Consider the following 27,568-nt stretch of genomic DNA (forward strand, 5'->3'; position numbering starts at 1 on the left):
ATTCGTGAATTATCGTTGTCGGAATTTGTAGACGCACTGTTATAATAAATGATTTTTTTTATGTCAACCTTGTAATCAGTGTGTTTTGTTCATGTAAATGTACCCCACTCCTGCAATATCCCTGTATTGGGCTGCAGTATTTGAAAATAAATAAATTAACAGTGTGGGCGCTCCATCGTGGGCACATCGGGCAGCGTCGTTGGTGAGGTGGTTACCACTGATGCCACAGTGGCCCGGAAACTATTGTAAAACAATATCGTGTCCTTGATCAGTGGCGCGATGACAAATTTCAATAATGCGATACACCATCTGGTGGTAGTTTCCACGTCGTAGTCTTCGCACGCATTGAAGGGCTGCCTTGAAGTCGCAGAAAATGGCCCATCTACTAGGGGATTCTTGCGTAACAAACTCGACAGCGGCTCAAAGAGCGGCGAGCTCGGATCCCATAGATGTCTTCACGTGTGATGTCTTGAATTTCACGGTGATTGATCGAGGTGGTATGACAGAGGCACCTGTCGAACTTCCCGAAACCGAACCGTCCGTGTTAACATGAATTCGGTTAGCATACGACAAATGCAAAAGGTCCAGTGAGATCTGCTTGAGGGCTGCAGATGACAGGCTTGCCTTTTTAGATATCCCCGACACTTCAAGGTGCACAGTGGGTCTTTTCATGCACCACTCTGGAGGTAGTGGTATGGTTGTGGGCGAGAATCTCCACGAGATGGAATTCTGGTTAGCTGCAACAACTTTGGAAAACGCTGCCTTTGGTCTTTCTAGTGGCAAGCTAGCAAGGTGGTGGTTAGGCACTCTGGATATGTGACAGATTTGTGTCCGGAGTGTGTCGACAGTTATGTATGTCGTGATCGGATTATCTTTAGCAGTACCAATTGTTGCTAACGTATTAGCGCACCGAGGGAGCCCTAAGCATGTGTGGAATACTTGGCCTTGAATGCTTTGCAGGACCCTGATATTAGTTTTCCAGGCGTTGGAAAGCACCAACGTGCTATTCCGCAAATATCCCAAGAAGAGTGCTCTGTACAGCTCAAGCATAGATGACACTGATGTGCCCCACGTTTTACCAGCGAGAAATCTCATCATGTGTGTGATAGAGCTGAGCCTCTTCTTCAAGTGCGAGATGTGAGCACTCCACGAGAGATCTCTGTCAATAATGACGCCCAGGAATCGGTGACGTCTCGTATACGAAAGATTCAAGTTGTCGATGGAAACAGGATAATAGATCATGGGCTTGCGAAAAAAAGGGACTAAGGCGCACAGCTCGGTGGAAGTTGTGAGGCCTCGAGCATGGAGGTACGTCGACGTTATTCTCGCTGCTTTTTGGAGCCGTGCGCGTACCTAGGTTCATGTCACTGCTGAAGCCCAGATACATATATCATCAGCGTATGTAGAGAGATTGACTGATTGAGGTAGACTTTGTAAAGGCCAATGATCGTGAGATTAAACAGCGTAGGACTGAGAACCCTGCCTTGTAGAACGCCACGAGTGGTGTAATGATCAACGGTTCGGCCTTCTGCAGTAAACACGAAGAAGTATCTCCTCTGTAGGTAGCTCCGAATCCATCGAAACATTTCTCCACCGATTCCAATGTTTGCCAAGGCATCTAGGATGGCATCGTGCGTTACGTTGTCTTATGCACCTTTCACATCGAGGAACATTGCAACCGAGATGCGCTTGAGGTATTTCTGTTGTTGCACAGAGGTTACGAGGTAATAGATGAGCGGCCTCTTCGAAAACCAGCCATGGCCTCTGGGTATATATTATAGCGTTCAAGGCAACACTCGAGGCGTGTCAGAAAGACTGAATGGAACACAAATAAAGTAGTGTGAATCTCACTGATTCTAATTCTTCGCGTATCATCACCCCTATTGTGTCTCGCAGGTTTGGATCCGCCGTAATACGGGCTTTATCACTCTCCGGTTCTAGGCGCATAGACTCAAGTTCTTCGAGGCGCTGACAGGTTGTCGCTACGTCAGCAACGGTAGCCGGATTCAGGATTGCAGGGACATTGAATGCGACGGGTTCAATCCCCTACAGAAGCTGGTGTACCTTGTCTGACTCTGTCATTAGTGTGTCAACCTAGCGGCAAAGTGAAAGAATATCCTCAATGTAGGATGTATACGACTCCCCAATGTGCTGTTTCCGAGTCGCGAGAGCTTTCTTTGGGAGAGTCGAACGAACAGCTGGTGTGCCAAAGACATGTCAAAGCTGATCTTTGAAGGCTGACCAGTCGGGGATGTCGATGAAGTGGTTGAAGGACCACGTCTTCGTGACACCCGTGAGGTAGAATGAGACGTGAGTGAGTTTGTAGGTGTTATCCCACTGGTTAGCAGCACCGACACGTTCGAAATCATCCAGCCATTTCTCCACATCTTCCTCGCGCATACCAGCGAAGGAATGGGGCTCACGCTGGAGGCTGTTAATGACGTGAGAAGGTGCGACACGCGGTGGTGGAGTGGGAACAGTTGCAGCACCGACCTCATCTTGGTGCGACATATTTCTGGACACCTGGCCCAAGTGGTAGAGTGGTCCAAAGGACGATTGGGGATCTAACAGAACGCTCGACCACGTATGCAGTCTTCGTTTGGAAGACCTTTATTAGGCCCGAGGAACCGGCAGCCGAAAGCTACGATGAACGAACCAAGATAATGATGCTACGCGACAACAATGAGGGTGCATGAGCAACACATGATAATGATGATACTGTAGAGGTGAAGACGATGGGTATACTAAATGCCCACACTATATATATATATATAAATATATATATATATATATATATATATATATATATATATATATATATATATATATATATATATATCTATATATATATTTATATATATGTGTGTGTGTGTGTGTGTGTGTGTGTGTGTGTGTGTTCACTCATTCATCGACGTGTGCTCGCACTTTCATGCGATGAACCTGGCTCTTAATTAAGCACCTAGAGAGCCAAAAGCCGTAGTCTTTCACCTTCTCTCTGGTTCGCTGGGTCACGTTGCCGGGCAAGTAAAAGCTGAGTTTCACGCTCTGGTCGAGTCCACAGCTTTATTCGTCGCCAACACGCAAGCTGCCAGATTTGCTCCAAATTAGCATACACAAGGCGAATAAGGTTGAGCGGAGAACACGGCAAAACCGAAACATTCAAAAATGTTCGTCACAAAATCATCGTTATACCGCAGCCGACAGCGCAGCAGTGATGATACTGTTTTTCGATGAATAAAGATTTTCCTGAAGCAGCAATAGATTTACCTTGTGCATAAAAAGTATGTTTCTTCCCATTCATAACTGCATCGGCCAGTCAGGGCAGAATAAAACCATGAAGAAGTGATGTAATGTTAAAGGGCCCCAGCTCAGCGCTAGTATGCTCTGTAATGCCAGAGCACAAGGCGGGAAAGCGTAGCATAGGCGAAACGCACCACAAAGAGCCTTTAAAAATAGTCACACAAGAAATGTTGGGAAATATTCACTATAATGTAGAGTTCCCTCTAAATAATTTCATTTTATTGTTACAATATAAATTAGTAATTATTGTGGTGAATGAAAACTTCGTCTTAGTTGTTCGTTTACCCAGCGTACAGCCACAATGAGCACTATCGAAAGTGGGCAACGAGAGGCTTAGCCCCCCCCCCTCCTCCAACTTTTCTCAGTGAGTGTGCAAGCGCCCCCCTTGCGCCTCTTCCCGGCTGACACGCTTATGCGTACATTTTCGAACCGGTAATCACTTTAAGGGTGACGACTAAATCTGCACAGAAAAGCAAGTCTTAACCTGCCACATGCACCCGCGTCGCAAATGTAGACTGGTACGTATAAAGCGCAAGACAGACGTGCGATTTTCTCTGTGATTCGGCGTGCGGTGCGACGTTGCGACTGCCGGAGTGGTGACGTTTCGTGATGTTTTGTGACGTATCCTCGCGTCGCACCGCCGGTGCGGCGAGCATCAAACCGGCCAGATATTTTCGTCGCAGCATCGCACCGCCGCATGTCAGCAGCCAATCATAGCGCGAGCATACGAGTGGCGTCGCGATGCTAGTGGCGCCATCTCCCTGTCGCCGCTCTCATCAACCGTGGTCCAAGGCTCCAGACGAGTCGATGGGGTGGTGCGAACGTGGATTTGCTGACATCGCCGACTGCGGCGGCGTGACAAACAACGAGTACATTCCCCTGGGGACGTGATACTACTCCGGATTGAATAAAGTGATGCTTGAAGTGTGCCTTTTCGGCACGACAATGCCCGTTTTGAAACTGCTAGCGTGATCGGAGATCATGAGCAGCGATGCAAGGTCATTTCGCAGGTAAACACAGCTACCGGCGTCTCTGCGCTGGCTCGCTTCGCTTACACCTTTGCTCTTCCCATCGATGACATCAATGAAGTAATAATGTATGCTAACGCAATAAATACCAGCGCAATGCTTGATAGTGTTGTCCAAAACAAGCGCTCGATGACGAGCTCACGTGTGAACGGCGTAGGCGACGGCCGGTGCCCGCGATGCTAGGCCTACCTGTCGAAGTCGTGAATGATCAGCTGATGCCACGGTTACGACGTGCTTGTCGTTCACAAATGCGATTTATTACTTTTATTGAATGAAGCGTGGCTGTGCAATGTGTTTTTTTAACCTCATTACGAGGATACCAAGTCGTTCGACCCTGCATGCTGAGGCACCGCATGGGGGTGGAGCCTCCCGTTGTTAGCTCCTTTGCCCTCGTGTGTCCCGAAACGTCGCATGCGGCACCCCGCACCATGCGATGCCGCACGCCGACACGCACAGAAAATCGCACGTCTGTCTCGCACTTAAGATGCATACCAGTGCTTGATTTTACTGTAGTAAACTGTTACGAATGATACGCTTATCTGTGCACACCGAATTTCATACTTAAACATCTGCATCGACAGTCGCCTTTATCCGCGTATAAGCACGGTCCGTATGCCACCACAAGAAAAAAAAAAGCCAGACGAGTGCCGCTCTTGCCGCTGTGGGGATGTGTGCTCTGAACTATGCTGCGATTTGCGCAAGCGAAGCTTGGCTCATATATTGCAGTTTTGTTTTTTTACAATACCGTCGCTCTTTCTCAACTCTCGCGAATGCTACAGTGATGATTTGTTAAAATGCAAACGGTGTATAAGCTGCGCTAGAAGTACTGCGGACTGGGCGAGTTAGTTCATGATAAAATGATATTGCTATAGCGCAGCTCAGTTTGGGCGTGAAGAAAAAATGCTCTGTAATAAAGAAGAAGAAAAGAAACACATGACAGTGTTAGCGCTAACTTTCAACTCTTGTTTATTGCATACGCTTGCAACAAACTATATAGTTCATTCCACATTGCGCCACACAACACAAAACCGTATTGATAAAGTGGAGAAAACGAGGAGTGGCCAGGTTATTGTCCTGTGGAAATCATTTCTTCGCACTATGGCCGCTAGTTTTGCAAGACAAAGCAAGTGATTATTCTTGGAAGGCTACTCAGTGTTGGTGCAACTGTCGGTAACTGGGTGTCTGTTGCATTGTCCACGTATGCATGGACAGCCACAGGCCAATGGTTAGCGCGATGCTGGGAAAACTAGCGTCATACCATACGTACATAAAATTTTACACCATTTGAAAAAGATAGTCTTGAGGGAAAATGTGCGCGTAGTGTTCCCTACTCCAGACAAATTAAGCCGTCTATGGAAGGTTAAGAACCCCAAGAAGGACGTGCAATCCACCTGTGGAAAGAAGCATGTAACTAAGTTTGTTGAATGCGTCATAGTTGTTGTCTACATGTTCCTGCTGTCGTGTGGTGTGGTTTACATATTACAGACTGGTAGGTGTGTTAAGGATCGCGTGCGCGAGCACTCTTGCAATGTTAAAAAACAAGACTTCTTCCGGTGATTCCCTTGCTATGCACAGCAAGAGGTGTGGAGCACTCCATTCTTTGGCCAGTGTGTCATCTTGGGCCGCAGTCGTAACCAGTTGATACGGAAAATTATTTAGGTGAAAGCTGTTGCAAAATGTTCGAAGCTACGTGTGAGTAAGCCGTAGTAGCTCAATTTTCTGGAGCGTTTGCTGTGAAGCATTGATATAGGACTGTGAAGTTGATATCAGATCACAACTAGGTTTTCTAAGTAGCATGTGCTGTGCCACACTTGTATGGTTGTGTCATGTATGTGGCGTCATGTAGAACGAGCTATATAGTGTGTTGCAGGGGTATGCAATAAACAAGAGTTGGAAGTTAGCGCTCACAATGTCGTCTGCTTCTTTTCGATCCCCTTCTTTACTACTTAAGATCTTTTCTTTGCGCGCAAACTGAGCTGCGCTAAAGCAATAGCGCTAGAAACATGCGACTGTTGTGCAGAATAGCTGATTTCGATCATTCGTACTGATATATTCGTACATCTGTTCTGCACGCATTGCACACAAATAGGGAAAGAAGAGGAGTGCTGCTGCTTAGAAATTCGACAGACTCGCGACCGCCACAGCGCGCTTCATTTAGTATGTTTGAAATATTTTCTTTTACCTGCAGTGGCCCATTCTACAGCCATCTTCTGGCCTCGAGGAAAGTTGTTAAAAGTGACCTCATCGCGACCGTAAGTGCTGCAGCAGCCATATGCCGTGCAGTAACTCGGCATCGCGAGTCCACCTCAACCTTGCACAAACACAAGTAGTGAATGTCGGAAGGCGAAAAACTTTAATTAAAAGAGAACGGTGCAATGGCGAAAAATCCCTATCAAACTGGCAGAACTGATGCTTTGCCAGGCAGCAGATCGCAGCCGAAACAAGGTACAACGGTGAAGTAAATAATCTAAGCTAACTAAGCGATTCAGGCGGTCCGGCGCAAAGTTGTCCTCTGGGCAAAAGCTCAACCCTTACGTTGCCGTCACCCCACCCCCCATCCCTTGTATACCTCTCCCATGCTCTACCACTGCGCGCGCGCGTGCCGGAGAAGGAGGGGTGGGTGTTTTCTGGCCTATGTTTGCACGCTTATAGAGCCGTTGTTTAATTTAACATCGCGAAAAAAACCTCCGCTGAGATATTGTAAGAGGGGGCGGATACCGAACTCGCAATAAATTTGCGAATTCAAACCTTTTCAGTGTCTCTTTAACGCGTATGAATTGATCAGCGCCAGTGGTAGATGTTATCCGACACTCATAACCGCCAACGAGAATTTTAACCTTCATGGTTCAGCGCGGGAGTGGTTTGAGACGCACGAAGCCGACATTACCAGGTGAGACACATTCAAAGAGAAGATCTGCGACTTTTTAGGGGCGAAACCTCCTTATGGCTTTGCTTCTGTGTCTCCATAGTGTGTAACATGAGGCACATACCCACCCACAGGCACATATCAGCATGTACACATGTTACAAAAAACGTAGCATGGTGTCGTTACCACGCTGTCTATGTTGAGAAAGCACTAACAGCAGAAATGTGGGACATACTCTCGTTCAGTCCTTGAATTGTCCGCTGCATGGCGGTATTGTATATAATGAGTATATGATAAAAAGAAGCGACATTGCGGTACAAGAAGTGTTCACTAGATGGATGGACGTACGCATGAACAGATGCACGGATGGACAGATAGACAAGCAGACGGACAGACAAACGCACGTACGGATGAACAGACGTTGATATGTGGGGTTTGACGTCCCAAAACCACTATATGATTATGAGACGCCGTAATGGAGGGCTCCGGAAATTTAGACCACCTGGGGTTCTTTAACGTGCACCCAAATCTGAGCACATGGGCCTACAACATTTCCGCCTCCATCCGAAATGCAGCCGCCGCAGCCGGGATTCGAACCCGCGCCCTGCGGGTCAGCAGCCAAGTACCTTAGCCACTAGACCACCGCGGCGGGGCGGATGAACGGACGAACCGACGCGCGAACGGACGCATGAGCGGGTGCATGTATGGATGGACTGACGCATGGATGCACAGATGGAAGCACAAACGGATTGACAAATGCTTCGCCTCACTAATCATCATTCTTTCCGTGGATATGCTGTGATTTCTCGGTAACACCGCTGAACGACAAGTGACTGAGCAATATCAATTGACCGCGCGGGCACAGACATCTACCGAATCATACGTCGACCATATTTGCGACATCATCGCCTTTTGCCGCCTGGCTGACGAGCATATGTGAGAAGCTGAGGAAGTATTGCATGTTATGAAAGGCATCGCAGACGATGCCTTCAACCTGCTTGTCTACACTATTTTTAACCACGTCGATAATCATACTCCGGGTGATTTCGAAACAGTAAGAGCCGCCGTATCACGAAGAAATTCACACGACTGCCCAATACGGCCACAAATTCGTCGTGCGAAGCCGCTCGCCAGCCAGCCACCCACCTATGATCACGCCGTGAGAATTGTTCGTCGTGAGCATGGAGCTGCCTGCCCAGCTCATATTGAACAACCTGTTTTCAACACCCAAGCTCCTGACCCATCATAACCATCTGTCGCCTTTTTTCAAGCTACGGTTAGGCAGCAGTTTGGAAGTCCCAGCTTTCTGTAAGCGCGTACCCTGACTCACCTAAAATACACCGTTACTCCCCAGGAAACGCTCGCTGAGCTCCTCAAACATTGCTCTCCGGAACTTTATGGAACGGCGCACCCCTGACGAGCAGCCTAACGCGTCCCCTGACTCACCCTTAAATACACTGTTACTCCCCAGGAAACGCTCGCTGAGTTCCTGAAACATTGCTCTCCGGAACCCTACCGAACGGCGCACCCCTGACGAGCAGCCTATCTGCTTTTCCCGTCATCAACCTAAGCATTATTCTCGCTATTGCCTTTGCGCACTGGTCCAACCCACCATGTTATAGCTACCCTACCTACATGCGCTCTAGCGCTTCTAGATGTTCAGCCGCAGCTCCCTCCTACTTGTACTCGCTATCTTATCACGAGCCTCTCACTGACGGCCCTTCGTCCGTTCACCACTGCTGCGCTCCCTGTCGCCGCAACACCGCAAGTTCCGCTGTCCACCGCGTCGGCGCTTTCCCTCGCCGACCTTGCCTCGACGCTCTCAGCAGGAAAACTAGACATTGCTGAATACTAAGGTTAAGGTACAATGCCATTGACGCCTGTAAATCATCTAATGACGCTACCCACACATTACAGTCTCGTTGTAGTATAAGTCGGCAATATTGATGTGAACCGCTTGTTGACACAGGCGCCCACCTATCTATGAGTGCTCCCCTACGCCGCTATTTGACTCAAGCCAAACTCAAGCCAAACTGTTGACTCAAGCCAAACGTGTTGCCGATGGCGGTGACGTATATGTCGTTGGGATGTGCAGTGTTCGTGTGAGCATTGCTGGTTGTCACACTGTAGTCCTTTCTTGTCATGCTAGCTTGTTGCCCTTGTGACCTGATACTTCTCCTTTATTTCTCTCCAGCGCACTCGGCCTTCACTGACTCTTCTTCTGGCACTCTCAGCCTTGATCTTGCCCTTCACTTCAATAATTGTGAAAAGCCCGTCAGCCGCTTGGGTTCAGCCACTTTTGTTCGCTTCCCGCCCCAAGCTGTGACGTACGTCTGTTTGTCATCGCTCATCCAGTTCCCGAAGACGACTGCATCGTTACACCGATTACATACGCACGACTAAAGCGCGGCGTTGCCGTTCCGCGTACCATCCCCGCCTTAAAGGGAAAGTGTGTGTTCCTTCCACTCCTAAATTTCGGTCTCATTCTCCAAGTCTTGCCCTACCAGATGTCGCTTGCTCCACTCACTGTTATAACATACGATGACATGAACCTTAAAGCCATAGTTGCTCAGGACTAGCTGAAGTCTCACGATTACCCAGTTCTGACTCAGCGATTTTTTCGAGGTGTGATTGGATCAGGGGCGCTATGCAGGATCAGTCGAGTTTCGTGGAACTTCGAGTTAATATATAGTGTAAAGTAACAATTACCGGCCTGTTCTGAGTAGTGCCACTAATGCGGCTGCTGCAGAGTGTGGAATGAGTCCTCGACCCGTCAACTATCACGCCAATTCGTTCCGCGAAAGCGAACGCAAAAGACTCGCGCACGGGAAAGAAAGGAGACTTCTCGCTGAGTGGTGCACTATCCTCGGACTCGTGCTACCGTGTCTATCTTTCCTATCTACTCCTTATTTTTGTGTGTGCGTCTTACTGATCTGTCCCTATCTTTATTCCTACTTCGTTTCATCCTCCCTATCCCTTTTAATCTCTTCTCACCCCCATCCCTCGTGAGCCACTGTTGAGGTGTCGCACTATGATAGAGACAGTTACAGGGCTCACACTTATCTTCTTTTCTCTTTTTTAACAATCACTTAAGAAGATTCCTTCGTTCACACGGTTAACGAGTGGAGCCGTTAAGGTCACCTCCTTCTGGGAGTAGAAGGGGAAAGCTTACCCTATTACGAAAACAGGGCAATTCCAGTACGTGTTTTGGCACTGGTATACGCTGGTCACACTGGTACATGCGTGTTTTACTGGCACTTCGCGGGGCGCACTAAGAAAAAGCTGTGTCGCACTGGTAGGGGCGCTGGCTCAACCGCTGTGATGCTGGTGCGCACTGCGAAGCGCTGGAAGCGCTGGAGTTTTCACTGGCAAGCGCTGGTGAATACTGGAGCACGCACTGTTTCTACCAGCGCAGTGTACACGTTATTGTAGCATGTGCCGTGGTATGTTTCGGTGTCGTTGTATATACAACGCTTGATTCGCCGGTGCGGCGAGATGCTACCCTAACAGATACCGAGCATACGTAATTTTTGCGGCGCGCGTACGTATCGCAACAAATATAATGCACCTTTTTCACTTGGGCCCCCACGTATACCGGCCATATTTGCATCATCCGTGTATTGCTATAACGATTCCAAGTTGCAGTGTTTGTAAGCCTTGAGCTGCACATGACCCCTAACAGAAGCAGAAAATTGTTTTTGCTGCAAAGGTGACAAAACGTAAATTAACTCTCTTGATCGCTTCGCAAGGTTTCCCAGCGGAGGCGAGAAAAAAGGCTGTCGTTCGATTCCGCCACACCACATAAATGTATGTCTGCATATGCTTACCTTTCTACTCACTACAGGTAAGAGTTAAAAATCTTCCGAAGCTCAAATTTAGAGTCTCTAACCATCCCAACTCAACGTTTCTAGAGTGGTCTTACCCATTGCCCGGCCCAGCGAGCATTAAACGTGTCTTGCCGGCCGCGTTGTTATATATGTTACCCGTGCTTCTTGCTTCGTGTACACACAACTTTAAAGTGTAATAATAACTGTAAAGTATAGTTTAGACATCCATGAACCTAAAGCAACAATTTATTTTGTGCCAATGTTCGCACAAGGAGCTCTGACGATGAAACGTCGCGCTTTCAGCTACGCAGGCTGTCACCGAAAGCTGCCGGCGACATTTAGCCGGTACTTCTCTGACTGATACGTAACAACACGCAATTTTCAGTCGGTAAATTGGTACGCCTTCTTGAACTGTCTCCCTGGCATACGTTTTCATCGGATGGTATTGGTATTTCTATAGGTGTTTTTTTTTTATTGTTGGTGTTGATATAACTGTATATATCTGTATACTGCATGCAAGCGAGGCCAGAAAAACGGCTGTCACTCGGCATCGCCGCTCCGTAAATGCCTTTCTGGCATTTATTGAGCTTCCACTTACTGAAGGTACAGTTTAGGTAACTGTTAGAAGTGTTTCAAAGCTCAAATGTAGAAACTTTAAGCATCGTAACTCAGCTGCTTCGAGAGCAGCCTAACCCAGTGCCCCATCCCAGCGAGGTCTATCGTGCCGACCGCATCGGTGTACATGCTGCCGGCTCTTTTTACTTTAAGTAGGCACAATTCTAAAGTGTAAGAATGACTGTAAAGTACAGTTTAGACATCCCTGATCCTAAATCGACTATTTATCCGCATGCGCGGTGCCCGCACAAGGAGCGGCGACGATCGATGTGTCGTGCTTTCAGCAACGTAGGCTGTCACCGAAAGCTTCCTTCTGGGCGCAGGAGCCGGTACTTCTCTGACTTGTATGTAGGGACACGCAATTTTCAATTGGTAATTCGGTAGGCGTTAGTGAACTAGCACACTAGCATACTTTTTCAACGGATTTCATTAGTAATTTCTTCGGCGGTTTCTTAGTTGCAGGTATCAATATAACTGCAAATATGTAATCTGTCACGCCGGATGTGTACTGCTACATCGTCGCTTGCGCGAAAAAAAATACTCAATATTCACTCGTGTGCGTGCATATCTACCGAACAAGACGTTTAAATCATCTTTACATGTTGACCGGTAGCAAGTGCGAGATCCGACTATCAAAGGAAAAAACTATAGGCAGCAACAGCTGACAATTTGTGGCTGCTCCTCCAGTCAATTTGATATTTTTTCATAGTTGGGATGTGGATACTTCAAAAAACTTTTCGGTCTTGTTAATATCCGCACGTCATTCGGTGCCTGGAAGCCGTTCGTCACTGTCAAATCAAGACGCAATTGTTATTTCGAAAGGAATATCGTGTCAGTCTTGACTGTGCGACTTGTAAACATGAAATTGAACGGCGCATTCTCTAGATAAAAAGTCATTTTACAACGCCGTATGCATGTTTGGCGTGGCGTAGTGGGTAGCGTAGTCAGTTCAAAGTCAGGAAGTGGGGAGTTCAAATCCCGTCAGGAGGCGTTTTATGTTTTGTTTATTCCTTATTTTTTATTTTCAATGTGAATGCGCGCTATTTTACTTATATAATTATTTATTTATGGCAAATGGGCACCCCTGTTTCAACTCTGAGAAGCCATTTTGCGCAGAGTACTGGGACGCTGCCGCTCCAGCGTCCCAGTACCTGCGCTGAGAGGTGCTGCTACCAGCGCCATACGGGGCCCATAATCAGGCATGGTGCTGGACGCTGGTACCCAGTGGCGCTGGTTTTTGCAATAGGCTACTCGGAAGCGTGTCTGGCAAAAAACACGTCAAGCGAGGTCGTCTGAGTTTAAGTCATTGTTAGCATGCACATGCGCCATTGAGATTTCCGCTGGGACGTGACCACTGGGCTGACCATGGTTGCGGCACGGGGACCAGCTTATCCCCCCCCCCCCGCTATACATCATTACCAAGTGTTGTTAGGATGGCGGGGCACCTCGCTGTATCATGCTCAGCAGGTCAGCGCACAGAGCCTGACGATCCGCGCTCACGGAGGCGTCTGCGAAGCAACGTTTAATGAGAAAGCTGATGGAGCTCGAGCGTGAGAACGGCTTCCGATGGAAGTCGACCGATGTATGTCCTATCATGGGAGAGAGTATGACACGTGGAAAACCTATCCCCTCTCGTGTTGTATTTCTTAACGTGATTTTTACCAATGCAGTGCCTGTTATGAAAGTGTTTTTGCGATTGTTTGTGGCTGTGCGAGCCCACACATGCGATTGGCTTGTGTAAAGACCCTTTGTTCAGCCGAGGGTGTAAAAGTGAAAGTTTGAATGTTAAATATAAAACCGGAGGTTCGGACTTGTACCTGGGAAGACGCCTGAGTGCTGCAATAAAGCGTCTCTTCACCGGACTACGGCTCTTCTTTCGCGCTGCCACCGAGCATTCGGGTTATCGAAGGGAACCCATTCCGAACCTCAACTCCTCCCCTCCTTAGCTAGTGTAGAAGCTAGTCGTGCAGTGAAGAAGTTAACTCTCGAGTTCTTCCTGAGCTCTGACGACACACCCTTAAGAACGAGTCAACAGTACGAAAAAGTGAAATCCACCGTCAGCGCGCTGCGTTTTATCGGTTACAATAGAACCAGTCATCGCTTCACGAGTGGTCGACTAAGTTCAGTGGTGTTTTCAAACCAGGTAAATATTTTTTTTTTCGTTTTTTGTCGTTACACTTAGTGCAGAATGTAAACTATAAAATAAAGCATCAGAAGCATTTTATGGTGGACATTTTTAGATGCGCGGGGTGTTTAAAATATTTTGAAGCTTTTATGCCTGCACTGAGTCTGTTTTAGATTAATCAGCACGGTGGCCTATGACATCAGTACCGGCCGAGCGTCTTACAACATCACAACCGCAGCTGCACCCTAGGCCACGTGTAAATCATCATGGTAAACCTGTATATTCTAGTGCGCTGCTCCGCCAGTGCGCGTCATTTTTGTTGTAATCGCCAGATAGCACTCGAGCACACATGGCCGGCTAATTAGCTTTTAGGGGCGAAACTCCTAAAGCTATCGTTTTGTTCCTCCTAGCTCGTTTGATGTGACCGCCTATTGAATGACTCACTCAGCGGGTGTCAACGAACAGACGAACGTACGGACGGACGGACAGACGGATGGAGGGATGGCTGGACGGATGAACCGACAGACAGACAGACAGACAGACAGACAGACAGACAGACAGACAGACAGACGGACGGACGGACGGACGGACGGACAGACAGACAGATAGATAAACAGACTGACGGACAATTCACAGTTTGTACCGATAAACCTTGCGAAGCTTCGTCCCACTCATCATCATTGTTTGCATGTATTTGCTGTGATTTTTTTGGCTGGACGATAATGCCAGCACATGCTATGACCAAGCTTAATATGCCGAGTCATGGTAAGGCTGAGGTAGTTACTTACATATGTAAACAACCAACTTAACAACCTGCAAGAAGCTAGGTTATCACGAACTCCTTTATGGCTTCAGTCTTGTGCATGTAGCGTAAGCTCACGAAATTATTTTACATGCAACGAAGCCGCCGTTTGGTGCTCGCCGCATCAAACTCTTGACAGTCATACCGGCAGCATCGCAGTCACGAGTTGAACTCGGGCCTTCTCAGGATCAACGAGTTTGTATCCGAGTTCGCGCGTCCATAAGTATGATTCACATATGCCCACGGTGAAGATCGAGTAGGCCCACCACGTTTGATCTTGCCAAGGAGCCGTACTCACGTCAAGCGGCACGATTACTATATGAGCTTTATCGCGCAGACTATGCACACACGCACGCAGAAGTAAAAGTGATATCACCACGCGGCTACAATGTTTCGCATTCCATTTCACTGCGCTCACGATTTATTCGATCACAGCAGCGCTGCCATCTAGAGTCACTGTATATGCTCCATACGGGAGCAGATCAGCGCATAGGTTTGCCATCTTTCCTGGTTAGCAACCGCAGTTACGCGGCGAAACCGAACTCCGTTTTCTCAGGCAACTACCTCGAGCCTGTCGCCGATTGGCCAACTGTGTCACAAATCGCCAGCCGATGCGCCTTGCGTGTCAATGAAAAGCGTAGAAAGAAAAAAAAATGCCAGCATTTGGAACTTTGTGAGGCCAGTTCAAAAGCATTTTTGTTAGGTAGCGCAAAGCGTAAAGGTAGCGTAGCGTGGAATAACATTCACTTCCCCTGCCGCGTACGTGGTCATGTGGCGCCAGCTATAAAAGATTTGCAACATTTTCTAAGCACAAAAGTTAGGCCCTCTAAGATTAGATATGTGAGGCTTAACGTCCCAAAACCACCATTTGATTATTAGAGACGCTGTAGTGGAGGGTTTCGGCAAATTCGACCACCTGGGGTTTTTAACGTGCACCCGAATGAGAGCACACGGGCTTACAGCCTTTTCGCCTCCATTGAGAAGGCTGCCGCTGAAGCTGGGATTCAATGCCGTGACCAAAGGGTCAGCAGCCTAGTACCTTAGTCTCTACACCAATGCTGCGGGGCACCCACCGAGATTCAGGGAGTGCCCCGCTAAACAGAGACCATGGTTACTTTAGTAAGTTTTTCCAAGATGCGGCAAATGCACGCGAATGCTTTGCTGTCGAAGCGTAACGATATGAATCTAAAGCAAGTAAAAGCACCAGTTCTTAACCAATGAGCTTTTGAGCGCGCGGCAGTCACTTTATAGACGCCCAGTCGACAGCAACCACTTTCGGTAGTGCGACCTGTGCACCAGATCCTTTGCGGTGCATGGTTGCTAGTGGCGTTGGAAAACAAATGCGCTGCTCTGCTACCTAAGGGTAGCATACAAAGTTACTTCATTGCTGGTAAAATACGAGCCCCCCGGGAGACCACGTGTCCTTTAATTTATGTGCTATACTTGATAGAAGCAAAGCAAGCAACACGAGAGTGCTGCGTGCGTTTTCTTGCTGCCTTCGAGAGTGAAAAAAATGCATGCTGCAGGTGGAACGACAGAACTTGTGCGAAAAAAAAGACACGCCCACGACCATGCCTTTTGGAAGCGCTTGTTGAATCAGCTTCAAGACTGCATGACAATGACGGTTACTCTCGCGGCACTTCTAAAATGTTTAGCGGGGCGTTCTCGCACGCTGTTTTTTTTTTTGTAACTGCCGCAAATTCACACAAGCGTTTCCAGCGCCACGCGCGTTCGTGCAACCATTTTATTCAACGGTGCTATCACGCGTTCTACACTGTCTTCATGCCAAGGCCACCGCAAGTGAGCTCGCCGCATACTCGGCTGCCCGAGAAGCTCGGGCCATCTTGCATTGCACACTTGACCTTTCACCTGATCAGGCCTACGCTCTTCAACGTGTTTTGTCCTCCTAGGGGGATATTTTCGACATGGCGTGATTGCCTCTTAGGCCAGACTAAGGTTGTCACCCACCGAATAACCACTGGTGACTTTGCATCCATTCACCGTTGGCCTTACTAGGTGTGCGTATCTGAATTAGCAGTAACTAAGAAATAGGTTGCCAAAATGCTAGGTGAAAATATCATCGAACCAGTTTTAAGCCTTTAGGCCTCCCCGGTGGTCTTGGAAATACAAAAGAGGGCTCCTGGCGTTTCTGCATTTATAATGGGCACCTCAACAAAATTACCGAGAAAGACGTCTTTCCTCTTCCACGTATTGACGACCCACTTGACTGTGTTTATGGCGCCACATTTTTCGTTTCTCGACGTCTGATCTGGCGACTGACAAGTTGCTCTAGGTGAAATGTACCGTGAGAAGACTGCATTTGCCACCCCTGACAGATCATCTATTTAAGTTTATGCCATTTCGTCTCCGCAACGTCACAGCAACCTCTGAGAGAATGTTGCACTAGCTACTTCATTTACTTAAATAGTGGACCTGCTTGTGTTACTTGAATGGTGTGATAAGCTTGTCGCCAACCTTAGCCACACATCTTGAACGTTTTTTGACCACTCTATCAATACTCCGACAAGCCGGTCTCAAGAATTATTCCGTGAAATTCCACTTCGGTCATCTTCAAGCTGCTGTGTTGGGCTGCCTTGTTGTCGCTTACAGTGTACGGAGTAACGAACGTTCCCGTTCCGTGCTCTATCCACGATGTTCCCAGTTTCATAATCCCATGTTTTTAATTTGGCCCGTGCGTGAAAGACATTGCGGCACTCGCACGCCCACTTACTGACCTTCTTTGACACCACGTCCCATTTTGTAGGGCCCATTTTCAAGCTGATTACTTCTCTCAACCAATCACCGCTCTAACAACACCGCCGATGCTTGCATAATGAGACCCAGATGCTCTCAAAGAAGTGCACACAGACACTGGCAGTCACCGCCGGTGTCTACAATCGGTGTTTGCAACTCAACTTCAACAAAGAAAGATCATTTTCTAGCTATTATATAAATAGCTATATTAAATATATATATATATATATATATATATATATATATATATATATATATATATATATATATATATATATATATATATATATATATATATATGGTGGGGTGATATTCAATGGATCCGGTGGAAAATGCAGTATAAAAAGAGGTCGACAAACGTGCGAAAAAACACTAGTTTTACTAACGTTTCGGCAGGTGGGCCTGCCTTCGTCGGAGTGAACTAGTGTTTTTTCGCACGTTTGTCGACCTCTTTTTATACTATATATATATATATATATATATATATATATATATATATATATATATATATATACATATATATATATATGTGTGTGTGTGTGTGTGTGCGTGTGTGTGTGTGTGTGTGTGTGTGTGTGAAAGCTAAGAAAAGTTACATTACTGAAATAAGGTGAAGTGCGCCACTGCGGCGCCTCTTATAATAGTGCCGTTGTTTTGGCGCTAATCACCCAAATTTTCCCTGAATTTATTACTACTTTTCTTCTTGCGAGCAATGAAAACCAGTCTTGCACTTTTTTACTGCTGCAACGTTATTGAGGAACTTGGCGTCAACTCTTTAAAGCAGCCTTCACACAAGAACGTGCATGCTCGCAATAACAGTCGCTACACTTACAGAAAGGCTGGTAAGTCTACTCTTTAGTCTATATGAGTCTTAATCAGCCCTGGTTATGTTTCCACAACAGGTGCTTGGGTTCGCCTGTAGCGTTATGAATTACGCACTGAATTTTCAGTGGCATCATTCAGCCCTCTAGTCTCACTTGACTTATTAGTCAACTTTATAGTAGCTGTGTGTCTCTAGAAGTGAGACATTTTATCCGCAGATAGCATTTTCAAGAAACAACTGCAGATAATAACTCAGGGATTCTTGCTTATCTCGGCACTTATTAGCCTAATAATGGCTTCAATCTCTATTTCGTGCCTTCATTGCTGAAGCCATCAATGTCACAACAAATTATTGAACTGTTTGATGCCACCTGCCCTCCTAATCTCAATACAGTCTGACCCAACAAGCCACAGTTTAGCAAAAAGCCCTGACTGTACTTTTGCGTCATTGAGTTCGTTTATATGCAGCTTTCTTGTGTCGCCCCGTGTAGTTGGGTGTGGCATTTACCAATGCAAACTCTAATCTCATCGGAATAACCAACAGCCGGTCTGAGAACTGGCTAACCTCCCTGTCTTTCCTCTTTCAATCCTCCTCCTTCTCCTCCGTGGCGTGGAACTCATGCGGCTGTGAGGAGACAATTGAAGACATTTTATGCCACTGCCCATTCTCCCGAATTCAGTCACGTGTTTTAGAAGCCAAAGTTGATCGTCTTGATGTAAGACAGCTATCTGAAATGAAGATCCTGTGGGCTCCACAGTATGGTTCATGCGCAAGAACACCAAGGCACTACTGAACTAAATGAAGGTGACTAGACTTCACCAGCATCAGTGAATTACCACTGCGAGTTCATATTATGTGTCTTCCAACTATGCGTTCTATTTTTCTTCCTTGTTATTGCTTGTATACTTTCTCAGTTATTCGTCTTTCAGCTCACCCCATGCGCACGGTAGCCAACTGAACCACGCTTGGCTAACCCTCCTGCCTATCAACGTTTCTCTCTTTTTCTCTTGCACTCCTTTTTATTCACCGCATTGTCTTCCTTCGGCTCTATTTTTAGAGAAATGAATTGAAAAAAAAATCAGCTCACTTATGTTTCCTCTATTTACCGTCGTTTAACTTCAAAAATCTCTCAAGGCACTACTAACACGAAATTCACAGTTCACCTAAGGGCGGCCCACAACTTCGCCACTTCCACACAGAGAACTTTGTTTCGGAGGAATCGATTCGTTGTAGATTGCTTAAGAAATCACGGTATATGCTCGAAGTGAATGATCGTGTGCGGGCGAAGTCGTGGCATCAATCGGTGTTACTGTATATCACCTGTTACTTTGACCACTTATGTATTTATTTCAGCGCCAAGTGGTGTAGAGTTAGATAAAGTTCATTTGTCATAACTGGTATGCTTTGTTGGGTTGTGAATTAATTTTGCTTGCGATATTGCTGATTTGTGGTATCGCATTTAGCCTGCCCTATTGAAAATCTTGGGATGGTGGATGCTGGAATTGTTAGTGGATATGGCGGAAAGAATAGTTGATAGGGCGGAATTATTAGTGGATAGGGAGGAAATTGTAGTGGGCGTAGTGGCTGATGACGGCGAGAGTGGAAAATTGATGGCAAATGGTGGTGGTGCCGAGCCAATGATAGTGACGGTCGAATATGCCGGCTGATGATGGTGAGGCAGAACATATTTGGTGGAAAGCTTGGTGAGCAAGATGGATGACGGTGGCGTGATGGAAGCTTGGTGGATGATGGTAGCATAATGAAAAAGCACATGACAGTATGTAAAATCACTTATTTTAAGTGTTTCATTCTTGAATGCGCAGAGGTATGTGTTTATGGCCAAAAGAAACCAACGCTGCTCATTACGCTTTCTAGCACGTTTAATTTTTTATTCATGTGGTGTCAACAACGCTTCAATTTTGGTGGAGTGTGGAGTATGCGGCCGTGAATATGTTTACATTTCCCGCACGTACCTACATCAGTTTGACATCCGCGATGTATTTCTTTGTTGTGATGTTTAGAACACTAGAGATGTCACTGTGAACAGTGACAATAAATGATTTACATCGGCACGCAGTTCAAACAATAAATGAGCTCCAGTTCGCAAAAGCTCCTTTCAATGTTAGAGCAGAACAGCGCGGTCACTTGATGTCGCCATGCTAGAAACGGAACTCTGGCAATTTTCGCTGACTCTGTTGCTTGAGCCGTATTTTAAAGTTAACAAAGTGCGTCTGAATATGCATAAACTTTCACTTTCGGCGTGTGTCGAGATGAGCCCCAGCGAATTTGACTTTCACCCTTCTGTTCTACCACCAAGATTTTCACCAAAAGTAAGTTAAATGTGTTATCGACGCTTCTGGGCTTCAGAATTCACAGCTTTGACGAGTAAAAATGACAATACAGCACAGCTGTGGCATCTTTTACTCTAAAGGATGCCTTTTTTATTATGTATGGCGTCCGCGCAAGGAGCGACAAACATTGATGCGACGCGCTTGCAGCACTGCCACCAAATGTACGCCACCTCTCACCGACAGCCCCCAGTCACACTCTCCGGCACTACACTGGCTCTTATGTGAGAACACAAACTCATCAATTCGTATGCTAACTGAAGCTCTATGGGAGCATAATGTTTCGGGGGCACTGCATTCGTTTAGCTGAGTCGTTATGTAGTTATTCCGAATGACAGAGCAACTGCTGTGTGCTGGCACGATTGCACTACGCTTTGCACGAAAAACATCACAATCGTTTGTGTTGGCGTATCTATCGAATGAGCACAGAAGCTTAATAAAGCCTGAACAGATATCGCCCTTTGGAAGGAGCGAGAAACGAATATTAAGCTTGGCAGTGAGCGCCCAAAAACACTACCTGCTCCTCAGTCCACTGAGTTGATTTTTTTTTGTTTCTAGCAGTTGTAAATTGTAAAAAAAAAAACACAGCGCTGCTGCCATCATCGCAGCGGCAATCGTTACAGGCAGCAGTGGTTCGTGCTTATCAAATGTGCAAGTTTTAGTAGCAGGTGCAGATCCCGCTCACCTCGAGTAAGCGACAAACAAACTTAATTAAACAGCGAGTTTGTGAGTTGACTCCTTCTTTAACACCTAAGTTGCCATCTGTTGGCGTGGCGCAGTGGTTAGTGTTCTCCGTTGGGAATCTGGAGGCGGCCGGTTAGATTCCGCGCTGTCACAATTTTTTGTTCACAGGTGCTTTCTACTTCGTTTTTGTATAATTATTTTTATTATTTCTTTAGTGGCAGCTCGTCGTGGCGGTTCTGACGCTGCTTCGCACTCCAGAATTGCCGGCTGGAGCGCACCATTCACAATCTGCTTCACCATACGCCACCATGCACCATGTGCCACTAACATTTCCAGCACCATAATCCACCAAATTGGTGGATGGCGGAATTCACCATTTCTATGGTGGACGTTGGGGTGAAGTTGGCAAAAACGAGGTCTCGGCATGTTCCTTGGCGGTTGTTGGTTGATTCCTGTCGTACGAAATGCATCGTAAAGCATATCAAGCCATCTTATGCTGCACAAGCCCCGGGCTGCCCATGATGAGCATCGTCATCAGCGTCATTGTCATGGCGTATAGTGGGTACCTTCCTTGTGCTCAGCCGTGGTGGCAGCAAAAGATTGTGTGGTCTGAAGCGTGCTTGTTTTTCATCGTCCCCAGCATAATTGTCATCGTCAACAGCAGCGGTGGCCACGGCGCGCAACGCCAACGCCAACGAACAAGCGTCGACCGGTAGGAGACTCACCCTTAAAAGCTTCGGAAAATAAGGCACGCTGACACGTGTGCGAAGAAATAGAGTTTTTGCAAGGAAAGCTTTTAGAGGCTACAAAGGCAGTGGGTTGGGTTGTTATCCGCTATCGCTGCCAGTGGCGGTAACCACTATAGCATGAAAACGAATACAATAAACAAAAGAAGTGTAGGAACGTTGGCTGCTCTGACTATGATAGTTCACCCAGCATGAGCAATTTTTGAACGAGGTAAGGTTCCGTGCCCTTAACCTCACATTTGAAGATTGGGTCGTGGCGACCTGGGTGTCAGATTTCACGAGTTGTCGACGTTCTGCTTTGCTTTCACCTAACTAGCCACTACTAATATTCCACCTACCTAATCTCTACATAGCAATTATTAAGCAGCCATTTTCAGATATCGGCAATGGCTCTAGTGACCGATTTCGTTTGAAGCCCTCATATACATTATAGCAAACGCTGTTCGGAGATCAGAACAAGAGCTGATATTGGCACCCTGATTTTCCGCCAGTATTCCTAGCTGCTCTTGCGCTCAATCAGAAAAAAAAGTTAAAATGAATCTTCAAGGAACCGGTCAGATTGGAAACCGGGCCCTCTGCGTGCAAATAACTACCACATAGTCACGATGGGCTCCTTTCCATGTCTTTTATTGAAATAAGCATAAAGTCTACCATAAAACAGACAAAAAAATCATGAGGCAACAATAAGCACTCAAGCGTTGTTAAAAAACAGTCACTGGCAGTACTTGCTAACAACGTGTGTAGTAAAAAAGCCAGAATTCTTCGCATCGAGTTATACAAGTAAAGGGGTGAGGGCAAACACCTCTCTAAGATAGGGTACCAGAGCGATCTAAAGCACGGAGCAAGAATATTTAAGGAGGTGAAACAGCGCTCGCTCGGGCGCCCTGAAAACATTACAAAATCGGGCACAGCACTGACACGCCCTCTGTGGTGAAACTCCACTAGCCGAGAAGAAAAAACGCGTGCCGCCCTCGCTGCGCTCTCTTTCAAGGCCACTCAAAACCGAATCGCCGCTCGTGCCCAAGTGGATGTGTTCAGATGTGTACACGCCAGCTTCAAATTTTATTGCAACAAAGTTCAAGTGCTGTTTTCGCAGAAATTCCGGCATCTGCGTTTTTGTCCCCGCCGCGGTGCTCTGGTGGCTGAGGTACTCGGCTCCTCACCCGCTGGTCGCGGGATCGCATTCCAGCTGCGGCGGCTGCATTTTCAATGGAGGTGAAAATTTTGTAGGCGCGTGTGCTCAGATTTGGGTGCACGTTAAATACACCAGGTGGTCAAAATTTCCGAAGCCCTCTACTAAGGTGTCTCTCATGTTCATAGGGTAGTTTTGGGACGTTAAACTCCACGTATCAATCAATCAATCAATCAATCGACTGGCGTCTGTATTTGATTGCGATTGAAAATTTTACGCTGTGATTGACCGTAAAATCAAGATTCAAATAACACGAGTAAGCATGCTTACTTTGAGCCACCAAACTATTTATCCTTGCATGCTTCCCGCGCTTCACGTCAGATCCACTTCATTTTGCTTCCTATGCGTGCGTATGTATGTGTGCGTGCATTCCTGTGTGAACAGCTTACAAATAGCTGAGAAAATGCGGTAAGATTGAAGGCACTGAGTCAGGTAAAAACACTGGCGATTTCGCTTTGTCCAGAACTTCGGCGCCAACAAGATGACCGTAATAACACCGCCATATACGTCCCTCTCCACTATCGTTATTTTCTTGCTATGGTGCAAACCAATGCCTGAAACCTCACCGGGCCACGAAAGCTTGAACAGTAATTACCTTGTCCTTGCAGAATGTGCCTACCCGCTATTACATTTCGGCACAACACACTTCCGCCGCACCCCGAAAAACCAGTGGTCAAAATGTTTAAGCCCTTGCCTTTGTCGCGACATCGAAAGCGCCCGCAGACACTGAGTAATCGCCCAAGTCGGTGCGACCGAGAAGACCGCGAAGGGAACGCAGCCGCTTGCCGAGATACTTCCTTCTCAACGCCGCCTACGCATGCACGCACACCACATATTAGCAAGTACCGAGAGGTGCGGGCATGTGCAGGCGCCGACGTCATCTGCTCAGGCACCAGTTAGCAGCTCGTTTCAAGTGCTGACGGCCTCTAATTTTGGTATTATCAATTAGTAACTGGAACCAAAATATCTGTCACGCCTACCGATGGATGTTACAGACAGAAATCTTAAAAAAGTTACAATGTACGAGGAGCTAACGCGATATTCATGCGTAGCCCCCTTAAAAGCGCATGTAAAACATGGCTACACGCTGAAAGCGGCATCTTGTGAGCTTCAACGTAAACCGAATTCTTCCGTGACGCTATCGCGTTGCCCTCGCCCGCTGGCGCGGCCTGGGAGCTTCTCCTTCTCAAATATTCTCACTCCATGGTCTAAAGTCTCCATTTTCATAAATGTCCTTGAGGTGACCAACCGTTAGAATAAGGTGTTAGCTTGAAAAAGCGATGGGTTGTGCGTTATGGTTTTGCGTACGTGTCGTGTATAAGATGTATATACGCATGAAGAAAAAAAACATGTCGTATGGCACTTCATCAAGTGATGTTGGTAGAAATTACCATATGGCGTAACAAATAATGAGAGAACCTTTTTTGAAGTGCTCACTGAAGGACACCCTTCAATATAATAGCGTCATTGGAACTAGCTAAGCAATGCTTTCACGTTTCCGGCACAATCATAGGCGCCTGCTTACATAAGGAAAAGAAATTATTTAATGCGTTTAGCGGCAATGTTCGAGAGGGGAGTTTGTAAAAGAGTGTTCTTTTTTTATATTCGGTGGTATGTATATTTTGCACGCTCCTTTCAACACATCGTGACTTGGAAGGTCTAATTACAATGAACAGTGCAATTTAGAGAGGGAAAGTAATGTTAGTAGATCCTTATACAGTAGCTTCCGCAATACTGTGTACATCCCAAAGCTCCTTCGCCAAATACCGTATAAAGATCCCGTGTCGTCCAAGCAATCGGCCTAAAATCTGCAAGACAGTGTCGTAGGACAGTGAAATAACAACCTGGCATCACACAACTTCAGCTTCGTAGTGAGTAAGTTGTTCGATGCTTCCAACCCACTACAAAATGCTCAGTCACAATCGATCATTTTTAGACGCAGCACCATGAAAGTGCACGTCATTCCTAATTGATTGATATGTGGGGTTTAACGCCCCAAAACCATCGTATGATTATGAGCGCTGTCGTAGTGGAGGGCTCCTGAAATTTCGACTACCTGGGGTTCTTTAGCGTGCACCCAAATCTGAGCACACGGGCCTACAACTTTTCCGCCTCCATCGTAAATGCAGCCGCCACAGCCGGGATTCGATTCCATGATCTGCGGGTCAGCAGCCGAGTACCTTAGCCACTAGGCCACCGTGTGCGCACGTGATTTCTTCAGATGTGCAATGGTGGCCACAAGTTAACACACAATAACGAATCATCGATGCTTTGCAGGTGTACTTGTAATGCTCTCACCAAGAGGGTCTACACCACACTCCAGAAAAGCCGCTCACTTAGCTTTCCCTGTTACTATACTGTTTACCCACGCAAGACGGGCCATGCATATTTTTTTTTCAAATTATTTTCAACAAGTGTTGCTATAGAATGATGTGGCATATATTTAGTAGTGTAATATGTGTTATATCTATTGCTTATTTGCAGCTCAGAGGGTGGAACATGCTTGAAGTACGCTGCGTCGGAGAATGTTCTTGGTGTCTACCCTCGTTCTTTTCAACCTTCATTACATGGGAATCTATGAATTACCAAAATTGAGGAATCAATCTAGAAAATTATGGGTAGAACAAAGTGTAACGAATGCAACTAAATCGATATTGCTACTATCAACAGGCTCGTCGGCCACTGCATTCTGGATAGTTCGCTCTTAAGGGTCTTCTACACACTGTTATTCATACTGGCCAATAAAATTTTCCATTGGGTTTCGTTCTTGTCTCTCCAAATTTATTCATATTGATTGTGATTCCTGTCACCACGAATCACTTTTTTTTACCACAACGGTTGTTACGATCGGATTTTGATGCGTAACTGTGAAACGTCGATATATAAAAATCTGGCAGAAATGCCCACCAGCAATAACCGAGCAGTGTTTTCTCAAACTCATCAGTCTGGCGAATCTGTCTGACTGGGCGAGACTGCTAGAAGAAAAAAAAAGCATGTCATTCAAAAATAACGACTTCCAACTTTACATCCCTGTTGTTTTTCAGCACTAAAAGGTTCTTCAATTTAAATATGAGTGAGGGCTATTGCATAATTTGTCATACGCAAACTGTTTCGGCTGATAAGGTGCTCATGAACACGGTTTTTAGGGGTCATCACATAATTTTTTTTACAAAATGTGCCTGAGCGGTTTAGTGCAAAAATCTACCACACGTTTTTTTAAGTCATTGTACGTCCCAACAACATCTCCTTTTTTTCTAGTATTCACACTGTGAGAAATGCAACCAATGGACAGTGCTTTGTGTAAGCTGCACTGTGTTCGACTTACGATGTGTTTGCTATTATCGGATGTGTGTGCATGATGCTAGTACTTTGTATATATACTCAGTATTTGCACCGAGTATCCTAAGAAGCGACACGCTCAAAAAAGGGAAAACAGTTATTAGAATTAGTGTGGCATTAGAGTGAAATCAACCTAATAGCCAAGCGAAATTTTGTACACGCTACACCACAATTGACCATATTCATGCTATTCATCAGGTGATTGAGAAATATGCAGAAAACTACGCACCCCTATTTATAGCCTTCATACATTACGTGAAGCCAGTGGACTCACTCGAGACAACAGCAGTAATGCAGGCACAACGAAATCAGGGCATCGAAGAACCCTAAATAAACATACTGTAAGAAGTATACAGTGAATCTAAAGCCACCATAGTTCTCCTTGAAGAAATTGACATAATCCCAAGAAAGAAGGGCGTAAGGCAAGGAGATAGGATCTCTGCAATGCCATTCACCACGTGTTTAAAGGAGGTCTTCAGGGCTCTGAGTTAGGGAAGAGTATGTCAGCAACCTGTTGTTCACTGATGACATTACATTGATGAATAACTCAGCCGAATAATTATAAGTCATGATTACTGAATAGTACTAGGAAAGCAGAAGAGTGTGTCCTAAAACTAATGTGCACAAAACCAGAGTAACCTGAAACTGTTTTGGTAGAAAAGAGCACTTTAGGATAGGTCGAAATACGCAGAAAGTTGTAAAAGTATATGTCGACTTAGAACTGGTAGTAAGTGTGGAGGCAACCCATGATAGTGAAATATTCAAAAAAATATGAATGGTGTGGGTCATATTCGGCAACTATTCTCAATTTCTAAATTGTAATATGCCACTAACACTCTAGGGGAAAGTATATACCAGCTGCATCTCGTGGGTACTTACGTACGGGGCAGAAACGTGCAGGCTTACAAAGGCGAACTGCAAAGAGAGACAAGAAGGGAGCAGTATGGGTCAGAGAAGAGACCGAGATCAAAGATATCTTTGTTTGAATCTATATGAAGAAATATACATGGGCCGCGCACGTAGCGCTTAGGCAGAATAACCGTTATTCGTTAAGGGTAACTGACTGGAGTTCCTAGGAAGGCAAACGCACTACGGAGGCACAGGAAGTTAGTTCGGCCA

The 27,568-nt window shown here is 46.3% G+C and overlaps 1 protein-coding gene across 1 annotated transcript in view; it reads left to right on the plus strand.

The window, feature by feature from the left end:
- The window catches only part of LOC119170208 (venom metalloproteinase BumaMPs1), a 176,902-nt gene extending 151,029 nt beyond the window's left edge, over positions 1-25,873 (plus strand). The window contains exon 12 of the mRNA XM_037421300.2: positions 25,595-25,873. Coding sequence (XP_037277197.2) covers positions 25,595-25,691 — 97 coding nt within the window. The 3' untranslated portion in view covers positions 25,692-25,873. The remainder of the gene's footprint in view (positions 1-25,594) is intronic.
- Positions 25,874-27,568: the final 1,695 nt, after the last annotated feature.

This window comes from Rhipicephalus microplus, chromosome 3 (genome assembly GCF_043290135.1).
Source record: "Rhipicephalus microplus isolate Deutch F79 chromosome 3, USDA_Rmic, whole genome shotgun sequence".
NCBI classification, from domain to species: domain Eukaryota; kingdom Metazoa; phylum Arthropoda; class Arachnida; order Ixodida; family Ixodidae; genus Rhipicephalus; species Rhipicephalus microplus.